The sequence below is a fragment of the Propithecus coquereli genome, unplaced genomic scaffold (genome assembly GCF_000956105.1).
Source record: "Propithecus coquereli isolate 6110/MARCELLA unplaced genomic scaffold, Pcoq_1.0 Scaffold62, whole genome shotgun sequence".
In the NCBI taxonomy this organism is placed as follows: Eukaryota; Metazoa; Chordata; class Mammalia; order Primates; family Indriidae; genus Propithecus; species Propithecus coquereli.
The window spans coordinates 3,770,535-3,795,710 of record NW_012152174.1 but is presented as its reverse complement, the minus strand read 5'-3'; the positions used below and the strand labels follow the sequence as shown (position 1 = coordinate 3,795,710).

At 34.9% G+C, this 25,176-nt stretch overlaps 1 protein-coding gene across 3 annotated transcripts in view; it reads left to right on the top strand.

The window, feature by feature from the left end:
* Nucleotides 1-25,176, top strand: part of TRIM36 (tripartite motif containing 36) — a 59,637-nt gene that overhangs the window by 16,198 nt on the left and 18,263 nt on the right. For all 3 annotated transcript variants that reach the window (XM_012659514.1, XM_012659516.1, XM_012659515.1), the window contains 7 exons: nt 7,589-7,914; nt 10,066-10,212; nt 13,780-13,875; nt 17,079-17,332; nt 17,562-17,686; nt 20,277-20,567; nt 23,197-23,494. In XM_012659514.1, the coding sequence (XP_012514968.1) occupies nt 7,589-7,914; nt 10,066-10,212; nt 13,780-13,875; nt 17,079-17,332; nt 17,562-17,686; nt 20,277-20,567; nt 23,197-23,494 (1,537 nt within the window). The remainder of the gene's footprint in view (nt 1-7,588; nt 7,915-10,065; nt 10,213-13,779; nt 13,876-17,078; nt 17,333-17,561; nt 17,687-20,276; nt 20,568-23,196; nt 23,495-25,176) is intronic.

Genomic DNA, 25,176 nt, shown 5'->3' with positions numbered 1-25,176 from the left:
CTCAAGTGATCATCCTGCCATGGCCTCCCAAAGTGCTGGGATGACAGGCATAAATGCCTGGCCTATTATTTATTTTTTGAGAAGAGGTCTCACTATTTTGCCCAGGCTGGTCTCTGACTGTTGGCCTCAAGTGATCATCCTGCCATGGCCTCCCAAAGTGCTGGGATGACAGGCATAAATGCCTGGCCTATTTACTTATTTATTTTTTGAGAAGAGGTCTCACTACATTGCCCACGCTAGTCTCCATCTCCTAAGCTCAAGTGATGCTCAAGCTACTCAGCCTTCCAGGTAGCTGAAAGTGTAGGCACATGCCACCATGCCCTGCTTGAAATTGTTTAATTTATTTAGGCTTTTAATCTTAAGATTTGGTTTTTATATGGTTCATAAATGAAGTACTAGGTGAAATATAGTTAACTGTTTCTGTTTTCAGGAATTAACCTAGCATGATACTGTATAGTTGCTTAATAAATGTTTATCGAATGGATGTTGAATGACAAACTTCTGTTACAAAGAACACACCACAATTGCTTATTTTCAGCAGTAGTGGCATTTTTTTTTTTAAATAAGAGCTCTGTTCCACCATACATTCCACTGTCTAGATCAGAAATAGAATTACTGAAGTATTCCTCCCTCTTCTTTAGGAAGAACCCTATGAAGTCAGATTATGTCCTGCGGGGTGGGGAATTTGGGGTGCTGAAGAGTTTGAAAACTTTTCTGTGAAGAACAGTTAGGAGAGGAGAACGGATGACTGCAGAATATGATGGCTGTCTTGTAGATGGAAGGAGTACACTGGGTATCGTTAGCAAAGTTTCCAGATAAATAAGTAGATGTACTAGGAAGGCAGATTTAGCTTAGCATGAAAGAAAACAACACCTGCGCCCGCCCCACAAGCTGTCCAAAAATGAAATGGGCTGCCTAATTCTATCAGAGCCCTGCCACTAGAAGCATTTAAATCAGGTGTTAAATTTAGATGCTGCAGGGACCAAACAGGTGCTTTAATGAAGCTGGCCTCTGTGTCATTTTACCTCTTCGATATAGAGACAATATTTTATTTTCCCATTAACTCAACAACTATAAAGCCTTCGCCCTGGCGTCAGCAGCCAGCTGACTCCAGGCCTCCGGGTTGGAGAGGTGGGCGTGGTTTGGGACTGTGGAGACTGAAATGGATGCTTTGTTAAAGGGGCAGTTCCCACTGGGCACCAGTGAATTATCATGTGGGCTTGGGGATGCCAATTTGTCAGATCTATTAGTTTTATAAAAAAATTTGATTTTTATGTGAAAAATTTTTTTTACATATTGGCAATTTATTTAAAAATGTCCTGTCAGCTTAACATAGGGCAAGACAGTCAAAACACATCTTGGGCTCTGATCCATACAGCTTTTGGAACATCAGTGTTTGCAGTCTTTGTTTTAAACAATGGAATGGGTGACCACTGCCTGCAAATATTGTAGAGGGTATTTCTGCTTTGGGCGGTACATTGGGCCAGTTGTTCTGTCACCTGCCAGATCTTTTCCAGCACTGAAGTTCTGTGCCTTATTGAATACCGGTTGCATTCATTCATTCAACAAGTATTTGAATGCCCTGTGGTTACCAGATATGGCTGAATGCTGAAGGATGATAAACAAGTAGACCTACTTTCTTTTTTTAACACATATAGGGCCAGGCATTATACAAAGCTTGTAAGAGATGTAGAAATGACAGCACAGTTCTTTATCAAGACCATATACAGTGCAAGTTAATAGAGCACCCAGAGGATGAGAATGCTCCAAGTATGGTAATCATTTCTGGAGGTTTTTATCGAGTTAGTGCAAACTTTAGGATTGTTCTCTGCATGATCACCAGTTTTAAACCAGTAGAAATATATTAAGCCAGTGCAAATATAACTTTACTTGTTCTCCATTATTGGGCATTTGCCTATAATTTTTCTTTGGATAGATTCATGGGTAAGTAATGTTCTTTTTTTTTTTTATGACAGGTTTCTTTTTTTCTTTTTCTTTTTTTATAATTTAGACATACTTGAGAAGGAAACCAGAAACCCTTTTCTGAGCAATTGGTATAGGAGGAATAGAATTCTAAAAATTAGTTTTGCCACTGGTTTAATAAAGGGATTAATTAGACCTGAACTGTGCAGTACGGTAGCCACTAGCCACGTGTGCTCATTGAGTGCTTAAAACGTGGCTAGTCTGAATTGAGATGTGCTGTGAGTGTAAAGTACACACTGGATTTCTAAGATGTAGAATACAAAAAGACTGTGAAATGGGTTAAATAACATGTTATTAAAATTAATTTCACTTGTTTCTTGCTGAGTGCTGTAATCATAGCTCACTGAAGCCTTAAACCCTGGCCTCTAAGTGATCCTCCTGCCTCAGCCTCCCAAAGTGCTGGGACTACAGGTGTGAGCCATGGTGCCCAGCCTCACTTGTTTCTTTTTTAATGTGGCTACTGGAAAATTTAAAATTACATATATTATACTTTTGCTCATATTTCTTTTGGATAACATTGCATTAGACATTTGACAGATTTTTTAAAAAATAAAGAGTCCCTTGAAAGGAGAATAAGGTTTGTATGTATAACACAATAGCATATTAAATTATACAAAAATAAAATCTATATTACTGTATCCTTAGATCATATATATGTAAGCTTTCTCACTATTTTGTATTCTGTTGAATATAGACAGTTTTAGAGATATTTATTTATAGTTTTTAGGTCAGTAGAAAGTCAAAAGGTGCTTGATTTTACTTTGTATTTCCAACAATTACCAGAAATATGATTGTTAAAAATACAAATCTGTACTTTTACAGATTTGGTCTCTTAAGTATACGTCTCTTAAATGCTGCATCAACAATGATATAATTCTGAATTCTGATAAGATAGTTTGAATGTTTTACGTTGCTGGCTTCATAAATACCATGTGTACCAGGAAAAACACATTTTTACTGTTAATTCAATAATTGTATTATGTGCAGGACACAGTTACTCCTTTCTCTTTTGTTACAAGTTGTGAATCTTCTCTTTGAAATTAAATTCTAAATCCAGCTTTCTGTTCATTGTTCACAGCATCACAACGGAGATCTTTGGGGTGGAGAGGTAGAAAATGTTTTATTGCTTTTGTGGCCGCAGGCAGTATAGTGTTAGATTTAAATAATGTTGTGTGTATATAAGGTTCTCAAACATCAGTGGTCAAGTCTTCAAAATTGTGTAGAAAGTGAGTAAATTGGGCCGAAATGACTTAAAGGTCAACAGGACTAAATTTCCAAGCAAGTTCTGATGTTTCGAAGGGAGAACACTGATTTTTAGTACTTGCATTTTGTCAATATACATGACAAGATATTTTGAAGAATATAACATATATCCCTTTTGTTTTTTTATATATGGTGTCTTAAAAATCCTTTACATTTACTTATTAGTGGAACTTATTAGTGGACCAAAATTTAATATCGCTACATTTAAGAGGTTTAAATAAGCTTGTACTTCCTTATGTATTGAAAAATTTGATTAAATGTTTTGATAATTTTTGTAGTTAGTAACATAATCTTTGCTTGTTTTATGCCTATGGATTCTTTTGTTTGTTAATGTTTTAAAGTATTTGGCAAAAGAGTTTTAACATTGAGGTCTTTACCCACTTGTGGATAAATAACATACACTTCCTTTTTAAGCTTTCTGAAGTATTTGATTCTGTATGAAATATGGGCCAAACCAAGCTGGGCACGGGGGCTCATGCCTATAATCCCAGCAACTCAGGAAACTGAGGTGGGAGGATCGCTTGAGCCCAGGAGTCCCTGGCTGTAGTAAGCTGTGATCATGCCACTGCACTCTACCGTGGGTGACAGAGTGAGACCTTGTCTCTAAAAAAGAAAAAATAGAAGAAAGATGGGCCAACCTATCTTATTAAAAATAAGTTTTTTACTCCAGTTGACCTTTAAAATAACACTGACTACTTTTTTATGGGTTGCTGGTGATGCCCTCTGTTTCCTTGGAAAATAGTAAACACCTGAAATTTATCCCTTTTCTGTTTTCCTCTCCTCCTCCTCCTGCATTTCTTGATTTAAAAATCTTGGCCGGTCACAGTGGCTCACGCCTGTAATCCTAGCTCTCTGGGAGGCTGAGGCGGGCAGATTGTTTGAGCTCAGGAGTTCGAAACCAGCGAGACCACGTCTCTACTAAAAATAGAAAGAAATTAATCGGACAACTAAAAATATATAGAAAAAACGTGCCGGGCATGGTGGGGCATGCCTGTAGTCCCAGCTACTTGGGAAGCTGAGGCAGAAGGATCGCCTTAGCCCAGGAGTTTGAGGTTGCTGTGAGCTAAGCTGACGCCACGGCACTCTAGCCCGGGCAACAGAGTGAGACTCTGTCTCAAAACAAAACAAAAAAATCTTGAAGCCACATGTGATCCTTTTTCTTACAGGCTTAAGTAAGTCTCTGAATTTTAAGTTTTGAAATCTAGTAACTGGGAGGAGAGACAGGAATAGTTTGCTTTTAAAAAAGTTAATTTCTTATTACTCATTTTTTATTCAGAGGTAGCTGAGAAAAATAATTTTTATAGTGTGGAGAATGCTAATGTAATTCTCAAAGGGTAGCTGTAAGTCATAGACATCAGATTATGCCAAAAAAACCACTAAGGTGTTGGCATAAGATGTCGGCCCACTGCCAAACACCAAGAAGCCCCATGTGGGGAGAGGTCGTCCACTAACTGGTCGAGGGGCAGCAGTGGGGAAGATGCATAGAGAATGTGGGAGAGAATGCAAATGGCAGAGGTTTGGAACCTGTTAGTTATGAATTGGCACTTTCCCCTTTGTTTTGAAATATTTTATTTTCTCTTTGACATTTAAATGGTTAAACAAATGACTGAAAGTTGACTTTTTGGGGATTTTGCTACAAACCAATTTGAAAATTTTCTGGAGTCTTTATTTTGAAATTGTGTCATGATTTATGCTTACTGTTTATTGTTGAAGTAAAGATAGATAGGGAAAAGAATTGATTCCACAAGGTGATGAAATTCACATGATTTGCAAATATTATTGGCCCCGCAAATTCAGTTTGACATACAAAATTGCATTGCTTGTTCTACATTACTTCCTTACCTTCGCAAGTCATCGTTACTTTTCTTTTTCATTATATCATGCTATAGAGCCGTACTATTCAATAGAACTTGCTGTGATAAGGAAATGTTCAACCCTGCACCATACAACGTGGTAGTCACTAGCCACCAGTGGCTCTTGAGAATTTGAAATGTGGTTATTGTAACCACAGAACTGAATTTTTAGTTTTATTTAATTTTAATTAAATTTAAATGGCTCCATTGAGCTAATGGCTACTGTATTAGCACAACTACAGAAAGTAGAAAGTTAAATTTAAATTAAATTTTTATTCTTAGTTCCACTGTCTTGATTTCTTTTCATTAGGTTTACTTCCCAGAATACCTTTAGATTTGTCCTGCTTCGTTTATTGCCTTGAACATATATTCTATTTTTTTAATGAAAATAATGGTAGAAGTACAAGGCAGATGAAATAAAAGTTATTCAGCATTCATAAGAAATACTTAAGAGCTTTCAAAATCTGTTTAGAAAAGTAGTCAAGATATCTGTTTGAATAAATTATATGAAAAATTACTCATCTTGATTTAATATCTGATTTACAAAAGTCATTGTGATGTTTTACACCTTATTTTTTACTGTAAAAGTAACAGAGGTATACAGAAAAGGGATAAAGCACTTTTTTTTCAAATTTCTGAAGACCAAAATCTGGGCATCACCAGTGTACCTGTTAAAGCATGATTTTATTATCATGATTTAATTTAATTTTATCCCATTACTTTATGACAACCTTCATAAAAACCAGTAATAACCCATTTTTAAAACATTGCGATTAGTTATCCATTTATTTAAATTTCCATCACCTAGTTCATGTGTGGAAGACTGCAATTAAGTGTGAATTTCCATTCGTTTAAACTTGACCACTGCACTGTATCACTTCCAGAATTGTTTGGCTTGTTTTTTTCCCCTAAATGAAATTTTCATCGGCATGTATTTTAAAAGTAGCTTTGCTGCTTATTTCATGATATGCCTGCTGTGGTGTGAAAGATCTTGGACTGTATTGCATGTTTCTAGAGTTATTACAAGAATTTATTTTAGGTAGGATTTTCAAATTTTTATGGGGCAGATTTTTTGTATGCATTAATATTTTAAAATGTAAAGGTTAAAGATATCTTTAAATGAAGATATTAAAAATATTTTGCATGTTTGTTGCATAAGTAGCTTTTGGGGCTCGATGCCATTTAGCATGCTATTAAGTCACTTCAAATAAGTAATATTGTGTGCTGATTGCTAAATTTTACCTGTAGTGGTATCATGCCAGACATCTTTTAAGATACTCTTTTGAGTGATGGTAGTCATGTGCAAATATTAATGTAGCTATTTAAAAACCTTTTCTAAATGTGATATACTATAATAAGTTTTGCCATTTATTTTTGGTATTGGATACATGGTAGTATGAAATAAGGCTGTAGGTTAAGAAGTTTGTTTTTATATTAAAGGAGTTATTTTGTGGGTAACTAAGACTGCATATTCTTAAGCAGAGATTTATAAATGGGAGTAGGGAATACGATATGCATGCACCTGTGGTAAATAGACACGTTGGATTCCTGTGAACAGCAGGTAAGGACTGTCATGCCTTGGTTTCTTGATTTGTTAAAATAAGGATAATAATGCTGAACAAAAATGTGATGTATAAGGTCATTTATTGTGTGTGTGTGTGTATAGTAAAATTATGTGTAGTACTTTTTGAGTAACTTTTGACTTACTGAATTAAGTACTCTTAATGATTCTTTGTTTCAGGTCATAAGAAGATATTAAATGGTTGGTCCCTCTTAAAGTCACTAAATTCTAGGCCTATGAATGAGTTTTTTCACTCTTCTGTAGATTGCACTCAATTAACTAATCTTGCCCACTGAATTTTTCCACATAAAACAATACTACAGTGGGAAACCCTCTGTTTTGGTTATTAAAAATTTTGTGGTCACGTATTCCCTTGAGAAACTGATAAAAGTTATGGATTTTTAACCAGGAAATATGCATATGCATATAGATGGAAAATTTTGCACACAATTTCAAATAGTTCATGCATCTCCCTGGGCATCTTCATGGGCCCTGGATTAAGGACCCTTGCTCTTTCATGTATCAACTCATTTCTTGTCAGCTAAGGCTGTTTTCATTTAAATGTGTTTGGATATGGCATATAAAAGTAACTATAAATGTTAATTATATAATTTCAAAAGATCCTGACCACATGTAGTATTGTATTATATGTTTTACCTTTATATCTATGTTTGATTTTATATGGGATTTACTATAGAACATTTTCCTTTCTCTTTGATAACTATTCAATAACTTGGGCTTATCTTTTGTATACTGAAGTTTTTAAAACACTTATGGAATACAAATTGATTCAAATGGAGCCACTTTGGGTATCGTATTTTTGTAATGTATTTGTAGATACACATCTTTCTAAAATATGACTCCTCTTTTCTTCATTCTAATCGTTTTTCTACTGATGTAACTAAATAAACACTTACCAATTACACAGGCTGGAAGCGCAATTCACTGACCCCTAGGACAACTATTTTTCCTTGCCCTGGCTGTGAGCATGATGTGGATCTTGGAGAACGAGGAATCAACGGCCTGTTTAGAAATTTCACTTTGGAAACTATTGTCGAAAGATACCGGCAAGCAGCTAGGGCAGCCACAGCCATTATGTGTGACCTTTGTAAACCACCGCCTCAAGAATCCACAAAAAGTTGCATGGATTGTAGTGCAAGTTACTGCAATGAGTGCTTCAAAATTTATCACCCTTGGGGTACTGTAAAAGCTCAGCATGAATATGTGGGTCCAACTACCAATTTTAGACCCAAGGTAAGAGAAGTTTACCTAAAAAATTTAGAGTATTAAGGTTATGACAAATTATTAGGAGTTTAGAACTTAACAGAAAGAAAATAACTTTAAAAGCAGATAAAAGAACTGAAGCCCTAGTCATTGGAATTATGTAGTGGTGGGGCTCAACATCCCCAACAGTTTAGAGGGTAGTATTGTGGTTCATTCTATTACAATCCAGGTGATACAATACAATGAATGAATATTCATCGTGTTAATTCTGAGTAATAGAAGAAAGGTTGAGATATCTCAGACATAATCTCTAAGATTGAAATGGTTAAAGTTAAAAAGCTTTTGTGCTTTAGTGTGATAAATCCGTAATTTCCTAACAAATTTGACTGGGAAAAATATTTTTCTGATGTTTTTTAGTTAGCTAAAATTGTATTAAGAATAAATAAGAGTAATTTCAGCCTAATATTTTGAAGCTTGTGATATAATGGTTATATATTATGTCAAATAGAATTTGCATTTCTTAAATATTCTGTGTAATTTCTTTAATAATGCTCAAAAGAACTTTATGCATTGTTTGCCCTGCTATGTGACTGAAAAGAAGAATGATTTTTGGATATCTTCACTTCTGTATGTTTTATATAGACTAAAAAAAACTCTAGCTGATACTTTAAAAGTTCTTATTCCTTACAACTTAGTAACTTGTGTGGGTATTAAAACTTATTTGCATTCTTAATCATAAAACATTTAATTTGTAATAGAAAAAGGGAAAAAAATCTGAAAAGTTTTCTTGAAACTTTGAGCTGAGTATTTCTTACATCATATTAAATAGTGTAGGACTAGTAGATTAAAACAAAAACAATCTATGCTTCCATGTTTTGAATAATTCTTTTCTCAAACTGTGTCAGTCTGCCAATAGATCAAACATTTTTAATGCTTTATTTTTCTCATGTCATTTTAAATGCTCAAGGTCATAGATTTTTAAAAATTAATGACTTTAATCTGGTATTTTAATATTTCTTTTAAATGAGTAATTAAATTTAATACTATTAATATTTTATCATGAAAGAACCTATGGTTATTAAATGAATTATATTAGGCTTGTGTTTTTGCGAGTTAAGGATTTCATGATTGAGTGTAAATTATAGTCTTATACTTTCTGTTTACAAATATTAATGTAACAAAAGATCGATAAGAAAACCAAAGAATATGAATAAGTTATACTGAGAAAAATGTATTTTTTCTTTCAAGTAGTTAGTGTTATTCAGTATAGTAAAATTCTAAAAGGATGTTCCTTATCCTATTGAATATTTGCCTATAACTTTGAGTTTTTTTGATCATTTCTTGCAGAAAGCCAAACTTTGTATTTTATTTTAAATGTAATGGCTTTGAGAATGTAGGAACTTGGACATGCTTAAAGTCTTTTTCAGTTGTTTTTCTCCCAAACCTATATATTGGTTTTAGGACTTTTCATTTTGGACTTTTTTTGTGTGTGTAAATGTCTTTAAGTTATCAGATCAGATGGTTGCCTAAAATCTAATCTACTGGAATCATTAACAGCCTTTTGATTTTATTAACATACTTAAAGAAATCCCCCTTCTTCTGAATGAAAACAGTTACTTTATGTAAAATTTCAAATGTTCCGATGATGATAGTTTACTGAATAAATAAAAAGGTAAATGCTTAATCAATTAGAAAAACAGTTCTAAATTTGGTCATTGTGTTTGTAAGGAGTTTGAAGAAGCAAACACATCTGGAAGCTTATAAAGTGTTCAACATACTCTTAGTAACAGATTTCTTGAAAGGATGGTGAAGCCATAGGTTCTCATAAATTGTTATGGTACTTCATAAAAATATTGATCACGATCATTAGGAATTGCCTAGTCAGCGTGGTCAGAGGGCCTTTCTAGCTTGGTTAAGCATTCATTGCACTTGAATCTGATAGGAATGATATTTTCACTTTCGGAGAAATGCGAGTGCTTATTCAATTAACCATTTCAACCCTCAAATTGAAGAAAAGGAATTCTGATATAGAGAATTTTCTTGTGATGTATCAGTCATGTTTATTTCATTTTATGTTTTATTCATTTAGTGATTTTACAAAGCAAATCTTTGTATTTAGGGACTGTATCAGATTACTTGAAACCCAGATCCTTAATCATGCTTTTATTCTTTGCACAATAGATTTTAATGTGTCCAGAACATGAAACGGAGAGAATAAATATGTACTGTGAATTATGTAGGAGGCCAGTTTGCCATCTCTGTAAGTTGGGTGGTAATCATTCCAATCACCGTGTAACCACTATGAGCAGTGCCTACAAAACCTTAAAGGTAGGACTTGTTTATTTTTGCAATTGAATTTTTATTCTTTATAACTTTATTGCCTTTAAGTTTTCATTTATAAAATCATTGTGTTATGTGATCTCTTTTACTAAAATGAGTTACAATGTAAAGTGTTACTTAAGGATCTACTAGTATTAGGTTGTTAGTATTTCTAAACAACAATTCTTTTTGGTGCTGATATGATAATGTGCAGAGTATATTAATACCTACACTGTTAGTTTGAACTCTGCGGGAAGGAGTTCATCATGATCCCCTAATGAGCCCAATACCTTCAGTAATGGGTATGTATGTGGGAATGACACACTTTGAAGGGACCATGGCTATTTTAAGACACTTGATTCTTGTTCCTTGTCTATAGAATTAGTGTTTTGCTTATTCTGGTGAGACCCTTCCCAGAATTGAATTGCTTCCTGAATTCAAAAACTGAATTGCTTCCTCTCTGTTAACTTTATTCCTGACACTTTTAAAAACTTTGAAGTTTGGTCATCAACATCAAAGAAGACAGTGGTCTAATGCTAATTTTTTTTTTGTTCCATTCTTTTTTCCTTTAAATAATATTTTAAAAAGGAATTGATTCATCCATGAACCTACCACCCATTTTAATTGTTTCCTTTCTATCTGTAACAATATGTGTATGTATATTTTGGCCTATATCTGGTTGCATATGTACATACAATTTTATATTTTACATTTTGTATCTGTGTCATGCTCTATCTTCCCTCTATCTTTTCTGAACTCGTGGAATACAAGTGTTAACTGTTTCATTGTTCTTGGCTACTAATAGTCTCATTTGTGTCCTTACTAGGTCGGTTTTGATTGCTTTTTCTTTTCATTATAGTTCGTATTTCCCTGCTACTTTGTATGCCTGGTAATTTTTGATTGGCTGCCAGGTATTGTAAACTTTATCTTGTTGGGTGCTGGACGTTTTTTTATTCCTACAGATATTCTTGAATTTTCTTCGAATATGTGATTAAGTTACTTGGAAATAGTTTGTTCCTTTTGGTTCTTTCTTGCTTTCAAGCTTTGTTAGGACAGAGCAGCACTTAATTCTAGGGCTAATTTTAGTCAGCTATTGAGATAAAAACCCTTTGATGATTCTTTCTATATGGCCTATGAATTTTGAATGGTTTTTTTTTGTTTGTTTGTTTGTTTTCTTTTAAGGTCTAGTTGGTGGGTAACAGGCACTATTCCCAGCCTTGCAGGAGCTCCTGGAATTGCTCCCTCTAATCCTTTAGGGTGATTCTTTGCCTGGCCTCTGGCAGCTTCCTCACACACGGGTTTATCAGTATTCTGCTGAATACGTAAGGGGGACCCTTTGTACGTCTGTGGAGTTCTTTCTCTTTACAGCTGTCTCTTCCCAGGTATGGTGCCTTAAAAACTCTGCCCTCCCTGGACTCTGAGCTTCATCTCCTCGTAGGAGACCCTGGGCTCCCTTTGAACCCTTCTCCAGACAGTAAGCTGGGGCAGTCAGAGGCTCATCTTGTTTCCCATCTTTTCGGGAAAGATCTCTTCCTTGTTTTGTGATGTCCTATGTCTTAAGAGCTGTTTCATATATTTGGTTAGGTTTTGTAGTTGTTTCAAGTGGGAGAGTAAATCCAGTCTTTGTCACTCTATCATGCCCACAGTGTGCCTCATGTACCACCATTTGTAATTAAATTTAACACCTTTTTGTTTCAATTTCTTACTGGTTTGATCTTATAAGCTGTCCAAATTTTTTTTCCTATTACCTGGATTAAATTTTTGACAGTAATATACACTTAAGCTATCTTTTACATGCTGTTAATTTCTCTCATTTGTGTTTCAGACTTTTAAAAATAGACTCCATAATGGAATTTTTATCTAGATTTGTCATTAGGAAACAGATTTCCTTCCTTTTAACTTGATTTTAGATTTTAAGCTGTGGAAGGCTACGGGGGATATAGGTTATGTTATTGTTTCATTTTTGGTCACTTGAATACTGCCAGTAGAAAAGAGAAATAGGTGTCATGGGAGGATAACTTTGTCTTTGTTTGCTGCTTGTTGAAACTGCTGAATCAGGGACTAGGTTTCCCATCTGCCTCTCTGTGTGGTCTGGCTTCCAGTACAGGTAACTGTGTCCTAGTGTCTAGCCAGGTGTTTTGTGGAGGATGTCCTTTGAATTCTGCAAACGGCTTGCACTTTTGGGTGAACTTGCCCAAATTGTTAAAAACTAGATTAGAGGAATAATCCCCCTACTGGCAGTCTTTCTGTTAAGTGAAGCCTGTAAGTTTTCTTCACTGTGCAATGAGCAGGTTTCTAGTTCAGCTACTGACTATGTGGTATTTGTACTCTATGAGCTCTGGTTTCCTCATCTGTGCAATGCTGGGTTAAGACACAAGATTTTATGTCTTTTCCTACCATTGACATTTTTTTTCCTTGTCTCATTCTTCCTTGAATGCTCAGAAATCTTGTTCCTCTACCTAGCAGGTCCTTCTTTTGTCTCTCCAGTGAGCTGTCAAGGAGGCTCACTGTGTCTGATTGCTGGGTGTCCCTCCGAAATAAAATGGTCCTGCCAGACACCTGTCACTTTTGTCTTTGCAGATGTTCTCTTACCCTATTACATGGTCTACTTAACAAAGAGGAAGATAATATAGGAGAATACTCACTTTTCAAGCTCCTAGAAGCTGGGTCTCTGCCCCTCTTCTTTTCTTGTATATCACTTTCATTTCAGACCAGCAGCGGTGACTGAGTACCTGAAATGCTCAGATCCTTCTGTCGGGGCTACAGCTTAGGAAATGTTTTCTTTATGTTCTTTTTCTTATTTAGACTCTGAAGGCATTTGTTTGTTAAATAACTTCTTACCCTATGGTGCTTCAGGGCTTTTGTTTTGTTAAACATACTTCAGGCATATTACAGAATATATTTTCTGGGCAAGACTAGGGATCTCACCTATGATGATGTCATTTCAAAACCTATGATGTTATTTCTGTGGAAAACTATACTAATTTCAAAATGATTATCTTATAAATAAGTTATTCAGTAAGCTCTGGAAAATGCTTACACATCTTTGTTTTCATTATTGTGTCATTATATTTAATGAATAGGCTGGGATGGGTCGTGATGATTATTTTGGAAGGCTCTGGTTGCTGTTCCTATTGTATATGTGTGTGTGTGTGTGTGTGTGTGTCGGGGGGGGGCGGTGTTTGTGAGAGTAAATTATAAAATCTGATGGAAGGCAAATACTATTTGAATTGCTGCCCTTCCATTTACTTAGAAGCCTTAGGAGGAAGAGTTCTGGCAATGATAGTGAAAACAACAAAAATACACTGTTTGTGTATTCAGAATTTTGACTAATCTAAGCATCATTGCCTTGTTCTTTTTTCCAGCCTGTTTCTACTCTTCTGTATATCTTTGACCCTGTGTGCTTAAGGCCAGTAACTACCCTGGGTTAATAGTGATAATCACCATAGCCAATTTTACTATCTGTTTATCATAGGCTATAGAAGAGAATGAGTACTGTGCAATTAAAAAATTCTGCAAGGTCTTTTTTTAAACTTCTGTTTCTGTCCATTTATGTTAATGAATATGTTTTAACAGGAAAAACTTTCAAAGGACATTGATTACCTTATTGGTAAGGAAAGCCAGGTGAAGAGTCAGATTTCGGAACTCAACTTGTTAATGAAAGAAACGGAGGTAAGAGATAAACTGGTTTTTATATTTTTCATTTATTCCATTTAGACATTCATTTATTTATTCATAAAATCCTGAGGGTATTATATAAGCTGGGGATACAAAGTTGTGTTAGATCTCACCCCTGCTTTTCTGGGACTAGGCAAACAAATGTGAAAAATAAATTATAATGCTATGTGATCAGTGCTATGACAGGAATGGTGATTAGATTTTATCGAAACACAGAGGAAAGAATGACTAACTCTTTATGTGGCAGTTAACAAGGTCTCAAAAGTAGTAACATAAGGGAAATAATAGCTTTTACAATTGTGTTTTAAAAAATTAAGAAATTGCAATATGTGGATAGGACCAGGTTTATTTAAAATTTCCAGGTATTCCTGAGTATATACCCTACATATGTTCACCAAAAGACATGTATTAGAATGTTCATGACTGCATTGTTTGTAATAGCCACAACATGGAAACTGTACAAATGCCCATCAACAGTGGAATATAAACATCAATAAGAATGAATGATCTACAACTACACATAACAGTGTAGATTAATCTTGCAGTGTTGAAAGGAAAACGCCAGTTACAAAGGAGTGCATACTATGTAATGACATTTATAAAAAGTACCCAAAAAGATGGAACTAGGTTATGTTGTTAGAATTGAGGAGGGGTGGGTGGATTAGTGCCTGGAAAGGTTATAAGGGTGGCTTCTGGGAATGCTGGTAATGTTCTTTTATCTAATCTGGATTTTCTACTGGATGCTGGTTATGTGGATGTGTTTGTAAAGATTCATCAATCTTTACACTTACATGTGCCTTTTTCTGTTTGTATATTATACTTCAATAAAAATTAGAAAAAGTAATTTAAAACTACAGCAGAAGAGGTTAGCACTGGGTTATTTTAAAATTCCAAATATTCTTCACTTTGACCTGATTCTTTTCTCCATTTGAAACAAAGTTAAGAACCATTACTCCTGATCACTTTAAAAGTGGTAATTAAATATAAAAATATCCTGGCTACTACGAGACTGTTACTTCTTGAAGAAAATTTTTTTTCCAATATGGAGTAAAATTATTGAGAAATTACATGAATTTACACCATTCCCAATATTGCTTTTGTTTTTAATATTGTTTTCCTGATCTTCACTGATTGCATTCACCACTTTAGGTAAGTCATTTTTCCGTGTAACTTAAAGTAGGATTTTCTTTTTCATATTTTTGTCTGATTAAGTGACAGACTCTCCTGGCACAAAGCAGATCATCACCTTGATAGTAGGTTGTTTCAGGGGTTGCATCTTTGGTCATTTTAGGTTTGCCTTGACTCTGTTGGCTTTCTCAGTCCTGTTTTGCTTTACTTCTGAAATAAAGACCCAGTTTCCTCCTTTTGGGTTTTGTCATCCAATAGGTTAAAAATCGAGGAACTCAGGTATCAAGTATTCTTGTATACACTGATTCTCTGGAATCCTGGGGACATTATTGAGTTTTTTGTACCTTTGGCCTAAGCTGCATTAGTAGGCTTATCAGTAAGAATCTTCTACATGAGAGAATTTGCCTCCATTCTAGACTTTTACTCAGTGATGATGGAAATGCTGTTTTTTTATCTGTAATTATTATATTTAGCTGGAAAAAATCTTTATGGATATATTTCTGAATTTAATGTTACAATCTGTCATTGAAATACTATCAAAATGTCACTACCCTTTGCCCTGTCCCTTTTTTAAAAATGTGGCTGTTCCCAGCTCTCTGGGAGGCCGAGGCGGGCGGATCGTTTGAGCTCAGGAGTTCGAAACCAGCCTGAGCAAGAGCGAGACCCCGTCTCTACTAAAAATAGAAAGAAATTCATTGGACAACTAAAAATATATAGAAAAAATTAGCCGGGCATGGTGGCGCATGTCTGTAGTCCCAGCTACTCGGGAGGCTGAGGCAGGAGGATCGCTTGAGCCCAGGAGTTTGAGGTTGCTGTGAGCTAAGATGACGCCACGGCACTCTAGCCCGGGCAACACAGTTGAGACTCTGTCTCAAAAAAAAAAAAAAAAAAAAAAAAATGTGGCTGTTGGGGTTAGGAAACAGAAGGGAATCTGGAAAAAATTTCCTTTCGTTATAAATGTTGGCCTGAAGCCCTTGGAAAATGCACAATGCACTTCTGCCATATATTGTCAACTTTTAAGAATGTTCTTGAAGACTCTTTTCTTTTGGCTGCTGCCTGTTGGTCTATTATGAAAAGTGCTCACGAGTGCTGTGCTGGTATTGTTTTAAAGATCAAGTTGAACTTTGATTTTATAGGAATTCAGAAAGTTTAATAAACACTACAGATAGGCTCATTTTATAACATAGTAGAGGAATAGCTATAGGTACAGTGATAGGAATGTTTCTCTAGTGTAGTGCACACTGTCTGGGGGATGGGCACACTTGTAACTTTGACTCAAATGGTACAAAAGCAATTTATGTAACCAAAATGTTTGTACCCCCCATAATATTCTGAAATTAAAGAAAAGAAAGAATGTTTCTCTAGAGCATGTGACATGGTGGTATGTACTTTCTGCAAATAATCTTCTTTTAATCTTCATAAAAACCTAAATGGGTTCTCTTATCCCCAGTTTTCAAAAGAGAAAAGCTAGGCGTAGAGAAGTTAAATAATTACTATAAGGTCACACAGCTGAGTCAGGATTTAATTATAATCAAATTATATCAGTTTGAAGAGAACATTTACATTTTGTGTCTTAGTAAAGAATGTGATATTTTTGAGCTTCGCGACTGTTATTATACTTATAAAAAATTGGAATAGCATAGAAAGGGTTAAAAATTCCTGAATTTTAAATGAATTCAAAACTCAGCAATTGTGCTTTTCTATGTTTTTGTTAAGTCACTTCATTTCTGCTTCAAATTCCTTTATATACAATAAACAAAAATTGTTTTCTTATTTAATTGAATAAATTGTCTATTGCCAGACTTTGGAGATGAAAAGCTTAAGGAAATAAAATATGGGTAAAATTACAAAGTAAGTCTAAATAGAAGTTGTCAGTTGTTCTTTGCTAAGTGTATTTGATGCCAAGCTATTGTTGTGAAATTTCAGTGTCAGACAAAATCATTTTTCTTTACAGTATCCAGGCTTGTTTTTATTGAATTTTGATAGTTTTGTCATCACGTAGGTGTAGAATTTGTGAAAATACATTTGAATTTAGCAGATGAGGTGATGCTTTGTTTGTTTTATAATAGTGTAATGGAGAGAGGGCTAAAGAAGAAGCAATTACACATTTCGAAAAGCTCTTTGAAATTCTAGAAGAGAGGAAATCATCTGTTTTGAAAGCAATTGATGCCTCCAAGAAACTAAGATTAGACAAATTTCAGACTCAAATGGAGGAGTATCAGGGACTTTTGGAGAACAATGGGCTCGTGGGATATGCTCAAGAAGTGCTTAAGGAGACAGATCAGTCTTGCTTTGTACAGACGGCAAAGCAGCTCCACCTCAGGTATTCTCTTACACTTTTAACTTCAGAATGTCTTTAGCAACATCATTATGTGCTGCTGTGTATTTCAGCTTTAGCTCTGAGTGGTTCATAATACTGTATTAACGTGAATATGTCTTGTTTCATTCTTAAATGTTGAGTGTAGGTTTTCTTTTGTTAATCACATTGCAGATATTTAGTCCAATTTGCCTTTTTAAAGAATGATTTTTATGTAAAATATATATGTCTGCAGAATACAGAAAGCTACTGAATCTTTGAAGAGCTTTAGACCTGCAGCTCAGACTTCTTTTGAAGACTATGTTGTTAATACATCTAAACAAACCGAACTCCTTGGAGAATTGTCCTTTTTCTCTAATGGTAAGTCTTAGTAAAGGCAAAACCTCATTCTTTTAGTCTGAATTCACACTGTGTAAAAGAAACACAAATTCCCTTCAGTTTGACATTATAAAGCAGCATTTCAGTTGCCCAGGATCATCATAGCATCCTGAAATTGTACCCCATTTATGATGTTGTAACTATGTTTTTATGCACAAAAACTATATTCTGTTGGTTTGTGTGTTTTGAAACATTGCATAAATAGCATGGTGTATGTTTCCTTTTTGTAAACTGCATTTAAAAAAAATTAAGATAAATATTTGTTAATGCATGAAATTCTGGTTTAAAGCTGTATTTTAACTGTTTGTAGTATTTCATAAGTAAATAAGTCGTTTCCCTACTGAGAGGCCCCTTTTCTATTTTTTCCCTATTATAAGCAATGCTATATTGAACATCTTTGCCAGTGTTTTTTTGTGCATGTGTATGTTAGTTTCTCTAGGACAGAAACCTAGAAATGGAATCTGCAGGCTGAATCTGACTCTAGGATGTTCAAATGTTTATGTTGCTCTGTTAGTTTGCTTGGGCTGCCGTAATAAAGTACCACAGACTGGGTGGCTCAAATGATAGGAATTTATTTTCTCACAATTCTGGAGACTAGAAGTCTGAGATCAAGGTGTGATAGGGTTGGTTTCTTCTGAGGCCTCTCTCGTTGGTTGGTGGATGGCCATCTTCTCCCTGTCTTCACATAGTCTTCCCTTTGTGTGTGTGTGTGTGTGTCTTAATCTCCTCTTATGAGGACACCAGTCATATTGGATTAGGGTCCATTCTCATGACCTCATTTTAATTTAATTACCTCTTTAAAGACCCTATCTTTAAATACAGTCACATTCCAAAGTGCTTGGGGTTAGGACTTCAACATACGAATTTTAGGGTACACAATTCGGCCCAAACATTTGCTTATATTTGTATCTTGCTACTTCTCAAGAAAGAGGTCTTCCTTTGCTTTTTTTCTTCTCACCTCATTCATCTCCTTAAGGTTTCTCTTCTAGAATAGTAATGGTGAACGATCACAATCCTTACAAAAGATATGCTTGTAGTCTAATACAATATAGGTACAGATTTATGAATTTGTACATTCAATTAGAGATTTGTCTTGTTAAAAGGTAAAAACTCTGAAAGTTTACTGTGAGCTCCTTTCTTTCCAAATAGATACCTGCATATTTAATATGACTATCATGTTCGTTTAAATAGATACTTATTACTGTTTAAAATACTGATTCTATTTCATACACTGTACTCTGTTTCCAGAATTTATAGTTGAATTGTTTTCATAAACGTGTTAACATATTTATGAATCCAAGGTCTTCCCTCCCCCGTGGATCCCAAAATGGTCTCTGGAAAAGGTGAGGTTGAGGGTGGGTAATCTTGGGTTATAACAGTGTCTAGCAAAGACCCACTAGAACGGATGGGTGAGAGTGGAATGGTAGTCACTCAGCTTCCGCCTGATGGATATTCCCCCATTTTTTCTACATGTACATTATTTTGGTAAGCTATGTTTCCAAAAAAAGAAAAGAGAAGGATGTGGGGTAGAGCATACTATTCATGTTATTCTGTAACTTGTTCCTTATTTTTCAAAAAATTTTAAAATGTATTTTGTATGACCTTCCAAATCTCATTGTGTCTACAAAACATTCAGTTGTGTAATGCACCCTACGTGCTGCTTATACATTGCTCATGTTGTAGCTTGGGGATAAGGGGGAGAGGGAGACTTCTACTTGTCATTTCATGTCCTCCTCTGTGATTTGGAATAAATGTGTGTGTATGTGGGATGTGTGTATAACTTTTATAACTTAATGTTCTTACCGTATGATCCGAGCTGTTAAGCCTAGGAATCTGTTCTATGGAAAGAATTATGCATATGCACAAAGATTTAGCTGCAGTATTTTAATAATTGCATTTTTAGTGAAAAATTACAAACCTGTTCCCAAAAATAGACAGTTAAATGTTGATATACCTGTATAGTAGCATACCATTGAGCAGAAAACACTGGTGGGATTATACAAAATGGTTATAGTGGTTATCTTTAGCTTACTTAAATTTTTTATGTGTGTTCTATAGTGTCTGATTTTCTTACTAAAATATGTATCATGTTTATACTAAGAAAAATTAAATTGATTTGTAGCTGTACAGAGTTGTAATATGAAAGCAAATTATATAATAATCATTGAGAGTTTGATATACTCACCAAACTTAGATTTAAAAATATTAAAATAATTGTTTATAGGAGGACATAGATAAAAAATTTCAAGTCCAGGGCTGTTAATTCAGTAGGTGGAAGGCATATGGTTAGAAATTTTGACTTGTGGTGTTTCAGAATTAATAATTATAATATCTAAAGCTATAATCGAGTCAATTTTTGCATCTTATTTTTCATTCTTTTCTCCTTTCAATTATAAATATAAAATATTTTATACTTATTCTTTTTCCTTATATGTAGTATTACAAATTTAGAAAATTCTTGGACAGTATGGAAGTCGTTAAGTATTATCAATATATCATTTTCATTGAGGAAAAATACAGGTTTTAAAATATCAATATTTTAACACTGTTTTCTATTTTATGATTTTTTCAGGCATAGATGTGCCAGAGATCAATGAGGAACAGAGCAAAGTTTATAACAATGCCTTGATAAATTGGTACCATCCAGAAAAGGATAAAGCTGATAGCTATGTTCTTGAATATCGGAAGATGAATAGAGATGATGAAATATTGTCATGGAATGAGATAGAAGTGCATGGCACAAGTAAAGTTGTTTCAGAACTTGAAAGCAATTGTAATTATGCTTTCAGAGTGAGAGCCTACAAGGGTTCAATCTGTAGTCCTTGCAGCAGAGAATTGATTCTTCATACTCCTCCAGCTCCAGGTATTGTGAATATTGGAAATTGTAAAAGCATAGCGTTGGAAGAGACCTCAATAAAGTAAATAATCAATGTCTCCATGTAGACCTACATTAAACCAACTCTTGTTTTAAAAAGATTACAGAAAAGTAGCTTCCCTCCCAGATAGGATTTAGAAATGAACTAAATACTTGAATTTTACCTTGTAGGCTGAGAACAGAATTAGATTTTAACTGACGTCAGAGAAAAACGTGAAAGGAAGACATTTGGGTGAGCAGGGCTATTAAGTTAGGATTAAAATAGCATAAATGCTAACTTTAAAGTTTTGAACTGGGCATGGTGGCTCAGGCCTGTAATCCTAGCACTCTGGGAGGCCGAGGCAGGAGGATCGCTTGAGCTCAGGAGTTTGAGACCAGCTTGAGCAAGAGCAAGATTCCTTCTCTACTAAAAATAGAAAAATTAGCCAGACATGTTGGCATGCACCTGTAGTCCCAGCTACTTGAGAGGCTGAGGCAGGAAGATTGCTTGAGCCCAGCAGTTTGAGGTTTTAGTGAGCTATGATGACACCATTGTACTCTAGGCCAGGCGACAGAGCCAGACTCTGTCTCAAAAAAAAAAAAGTTGTGAATAGTATAATTCTATATTTTTTTGGTCAGTTATGGAAGTCTCTAAAACATGGGAGGTAGGTAGATATTTTTAAAATTTATTGGTATAATATCCTAAAACATAATTTTGATTCAACCTGGTCCTGATTTGCCTGGATTTTCTGTCTAACTTGGCAATTCTCAGCACATGGGGATGGGAGGCACGCATTAGAACCACATGGATATCTTCTCCCCACACTCAAAGCTCCTCACGCCCAGCCACCCTCCCTCCCCTTCCAAGTTAAAAACCACTGATACTGCATACAGAGTGCCTCAAGATTTTTACAGAATGAGAATGACAAACTACTTACAGGTCAGTTGATGTCCACTACGTCTCCACAAATGAGGGACATTTAGAAGCAAACTTGTGCTCAATTTGCTTAGCAGGAAAACATTCTCCCTGTCAGTCACTGCCTTGGAGACACCTTCAGTTGGTTTGTAGATCGTATTGCTCCCTCCTTATTTTTAGTGGCTTATGTACCCATATTCTCCGCACTCTGCCCTTCCTTCCCTTTTTGTTCAAAATAGAAGAGAACTATTTGTTTTTCATGCACATTGTGGCTTAAAAAATAATATAAATATGTGGTTGGCTAAAATTTTTTTTTGAATTTTAATAAAATCCAATAGAGAGCTTTAGGATGAATTTGCAAGTATTAAATAAATATTTCATGCTTAATGCTATTTCCTCTTTCTTTTCTAGTCTCTCTGACTGAAAGTAGAAGAAAAAGGAACCTAGATGTAGCTGCTGTTTTCAGTAACATAGTGGAAGGGGAAGGAGAAAAGGAAATGTGAAAGGTTTTCCTTTTTTTTGAGAGAAGCAACATGAATAGGGTGGCCCTTTAAATTTTTTGTGCAAACTGGGAGGCTTGAGATTGAAAGGAAGCACAATAATTATGCCAGGACAGTAGGCATTACCAAGAAGAGTGGTCAGTCTATGTGTGGGGAATAACTTTAGTTTGCTAGCAGCCATTTTTTTAAATTGTGATGTAATATAGATAAAATTTACCATTTTAACCATTTTTAAGTGTGGCATTAAGCACATTCACCGTATTGTTCAATATCTCCACTCACATCTGCAGAACTTTTTCACCATCCTGTAAAAATAACTCCCATCTCCCTCCCCTGAGAACTTGATAATTTCTAGTCTACTTTCTGTCTCTGTGAATTTGCCTATTTTAGGTACTTCATGTAAGTGGAATAATGCAATATTTGTTCTTTTGTATCTGGCTTATTTCAAGGTTCATCCATGTTGTAGCATGTATCAGAATTTCTTTCCTCTTTAAGGCTGAATAATATTCCATTGCATGTATATATCACATTTTCTGTATCTATTCGTGTTTGGATTGTTTCCCCGTTGGCTAGTAGCCCATGTTATGCACGGTGATTTAAGTTGATAGACACTTAGGGGAGTGGCGTTGCCTCCATTCTGTAGATGGCAAAATTAAAGTTTAGGTCAAACTCTAGTTAAAAGGTTAAGCAAGGATTCACACCCAGGTCTCTCTGAACCCAAAGGCTATGTTTTTCTCTCTTTTCTTTTAACGTTGTACCATGTTTCTCATGTCTGTTGTTTACTGTGTTGGTTGATAAAGAAAAGGCCTTATTGAAATAGCTAAAATTTTCCATATTTACAAAAGTTGGGATAAATATTTAAGTAAATGTATAGATATTTATGAAAATGTATGACCCCTTATTTTTAAGGATAAAAGAACAGATCTAATAGTATAAAATATCTATGATAGATTTGCTATTTCTATTCTAATTAATAAATTTTCACATACATTTGAAATATTTTCTTTTGCTTTTGAGAGTTCTGAAGATTTTCAGGTATAGAGAATATGCTGGAAATTATTGCTGAGTTTCGGTTTGTCATAGTTGTCTGGTAGTATGATACCTCACTCATCTCATCTCTTTCCAATAATTTCTATTTGAAAAATCTATCAAATTTAACCTTAGGTTATAGAAATGCTAATAAATAATGTTCAGACTGATTTTAATTTTAAGCTCTATTTAGTTTTCAGTTTCCTCTTTGATGAAAAATGTGGCTATAACAATGAACACCTCTTGCTGAACTTGAAGAGAGACCGGGTAGAGAGTAGAGCTGGATTTAGTCTTCTCCTGGCTGCAGAACGTATCCAAGTGGGTTATTATACAAGCTTAGACTACATCATTGGAGATGTTGGAATTACAAAAGGGAAACACTTTTGGGCCTTTCGTGTGGAACCATATTCATACCTGGTAAAAGCAGGAGTTGCTTCTAGCGATAAACTGCAAGAATGGCTCCGTTCTCCCCGGGATGCAGTTAGTCCAAGGTAGATTCTTTTCTTGATCTTGATAATTCTTTTAAAAGTAAATATAGTTGTTTAGCAAGGTAAGCGTGAAAATAGACTTGGGTATATTTATTACATTTGGATTATACATTTCTTAGATTCAGGTGTTTTGGCTATGTTTATGTGGTGGATTAAGAAAAGGAGTCAGAGCCAGGTGCAGGGTTGTTCGTCTGTAGTCCCAGGTACTTAGGAGGCTGAGGCAGGAGGATCACCTGAGCCTACGAGTTCAAGGCCCAGCCTATGCAACATAGCAAGACCCCCATCTCTAAAAGAGAAAAGAAAAAGAAAAGAAAAGGAGTCAGGTTGTCTTGTAGTTCCATGTTGAATAATGAGATTTAGCAGTTAATTTTTAATGCCATGAGGAAATAAGTCTGTTTTGGATACCTCTTGATTGTGAGACAGCTTCACAGTTTAAAAATTTTAAGTCTTTTACATGTTACCTAAACTATGTGATAAAAATTACCCACGTATCTAACACAGTGCCTCACAATTGATATTAAGTTGTTCTTTTGTTATGGGACACAGTTTCTTTAAACTTTCCCATAAGTCCTTTGCAAAACTGGGTCATGGTACATGTTTCCACAGCAAAGAATTCCAATTTCTTAAGAGATTAACTGAAGGAGATTGTGCAGTTGAGTTCTTCTTAGATGGAGTAAATTGAACTAGCCTAGACAAATAATTCTTGACCTCTTATGTGAACAGTATCCCAGGTTAACAACTGTTTAAACAAAGATGAGAAATTTACATAACATTGAAAATTTTGATAGAGAAATGGTTAACTAAACATAGTGGCATGTCCACTTGATAGAATATTAGTATTAATGTTTAAAAAGTTTATAACATGAGAAATACTGTGAGTGAAAAAACCTGATTAAAATTGTTGAGGCAGTATTAACCCAACTATATAAAAAGCAAGCTATACATATTGAAAAAAATGGAATAGGCATCAAAATTTTCTATAAGTGTTTACTGTTTTATAATAGAGGGGTGAAAAAACTTCATAATTGTTTACATCATAGATCTATGTAGAATCCTAACCATTAGAAGGATAATGAAACATACTCTTTTCTTTTGCATTATTTTGCAGTGCCCATTAATTTTACTTAGACTGGTAAATTCCTTGTATTAGTGTACGTATCTTGTCTTTGTATTTTCTTATACAGTCAAGTGTCCCTTAGCAACAGGGATACGTTCTGAGAAATGTGTCATTAGGCGATTTCATCATGTAAACATCATAGAGTGTACTTACACAAACCCTGATGATATAGCCTACTGCACACCTAGTCTATATGGCATAGCTTGTTGCTCCTAGCTACAAACCTGTGCGGCATGTTACTGTACTGAATACTGTAGGCAGTTGTAACACATTGGTAAGTATTTGTGTATCTAAACTTAGGAAACATACAGTAAAAATACAGTATAAAAGATAAAAAAACGGTACACCTCTGTAGGGCACTTCGCATGACTCAAGCTTGTAGGACTGGATGTTGCTCTGGGTGAGTCAGTGAGTGTGTAGTGATTGAATGTGAACATCGGGCGTTACTGTTCACGTACCTACCGTAGACTCTGCGAACACTGTGTATCTAGGCTATACTAAATTTATGAAAAAATATTTTTTCTTCGATAAATCAACCTTAGCTTATTATAACTTTTAAATTTTTTTT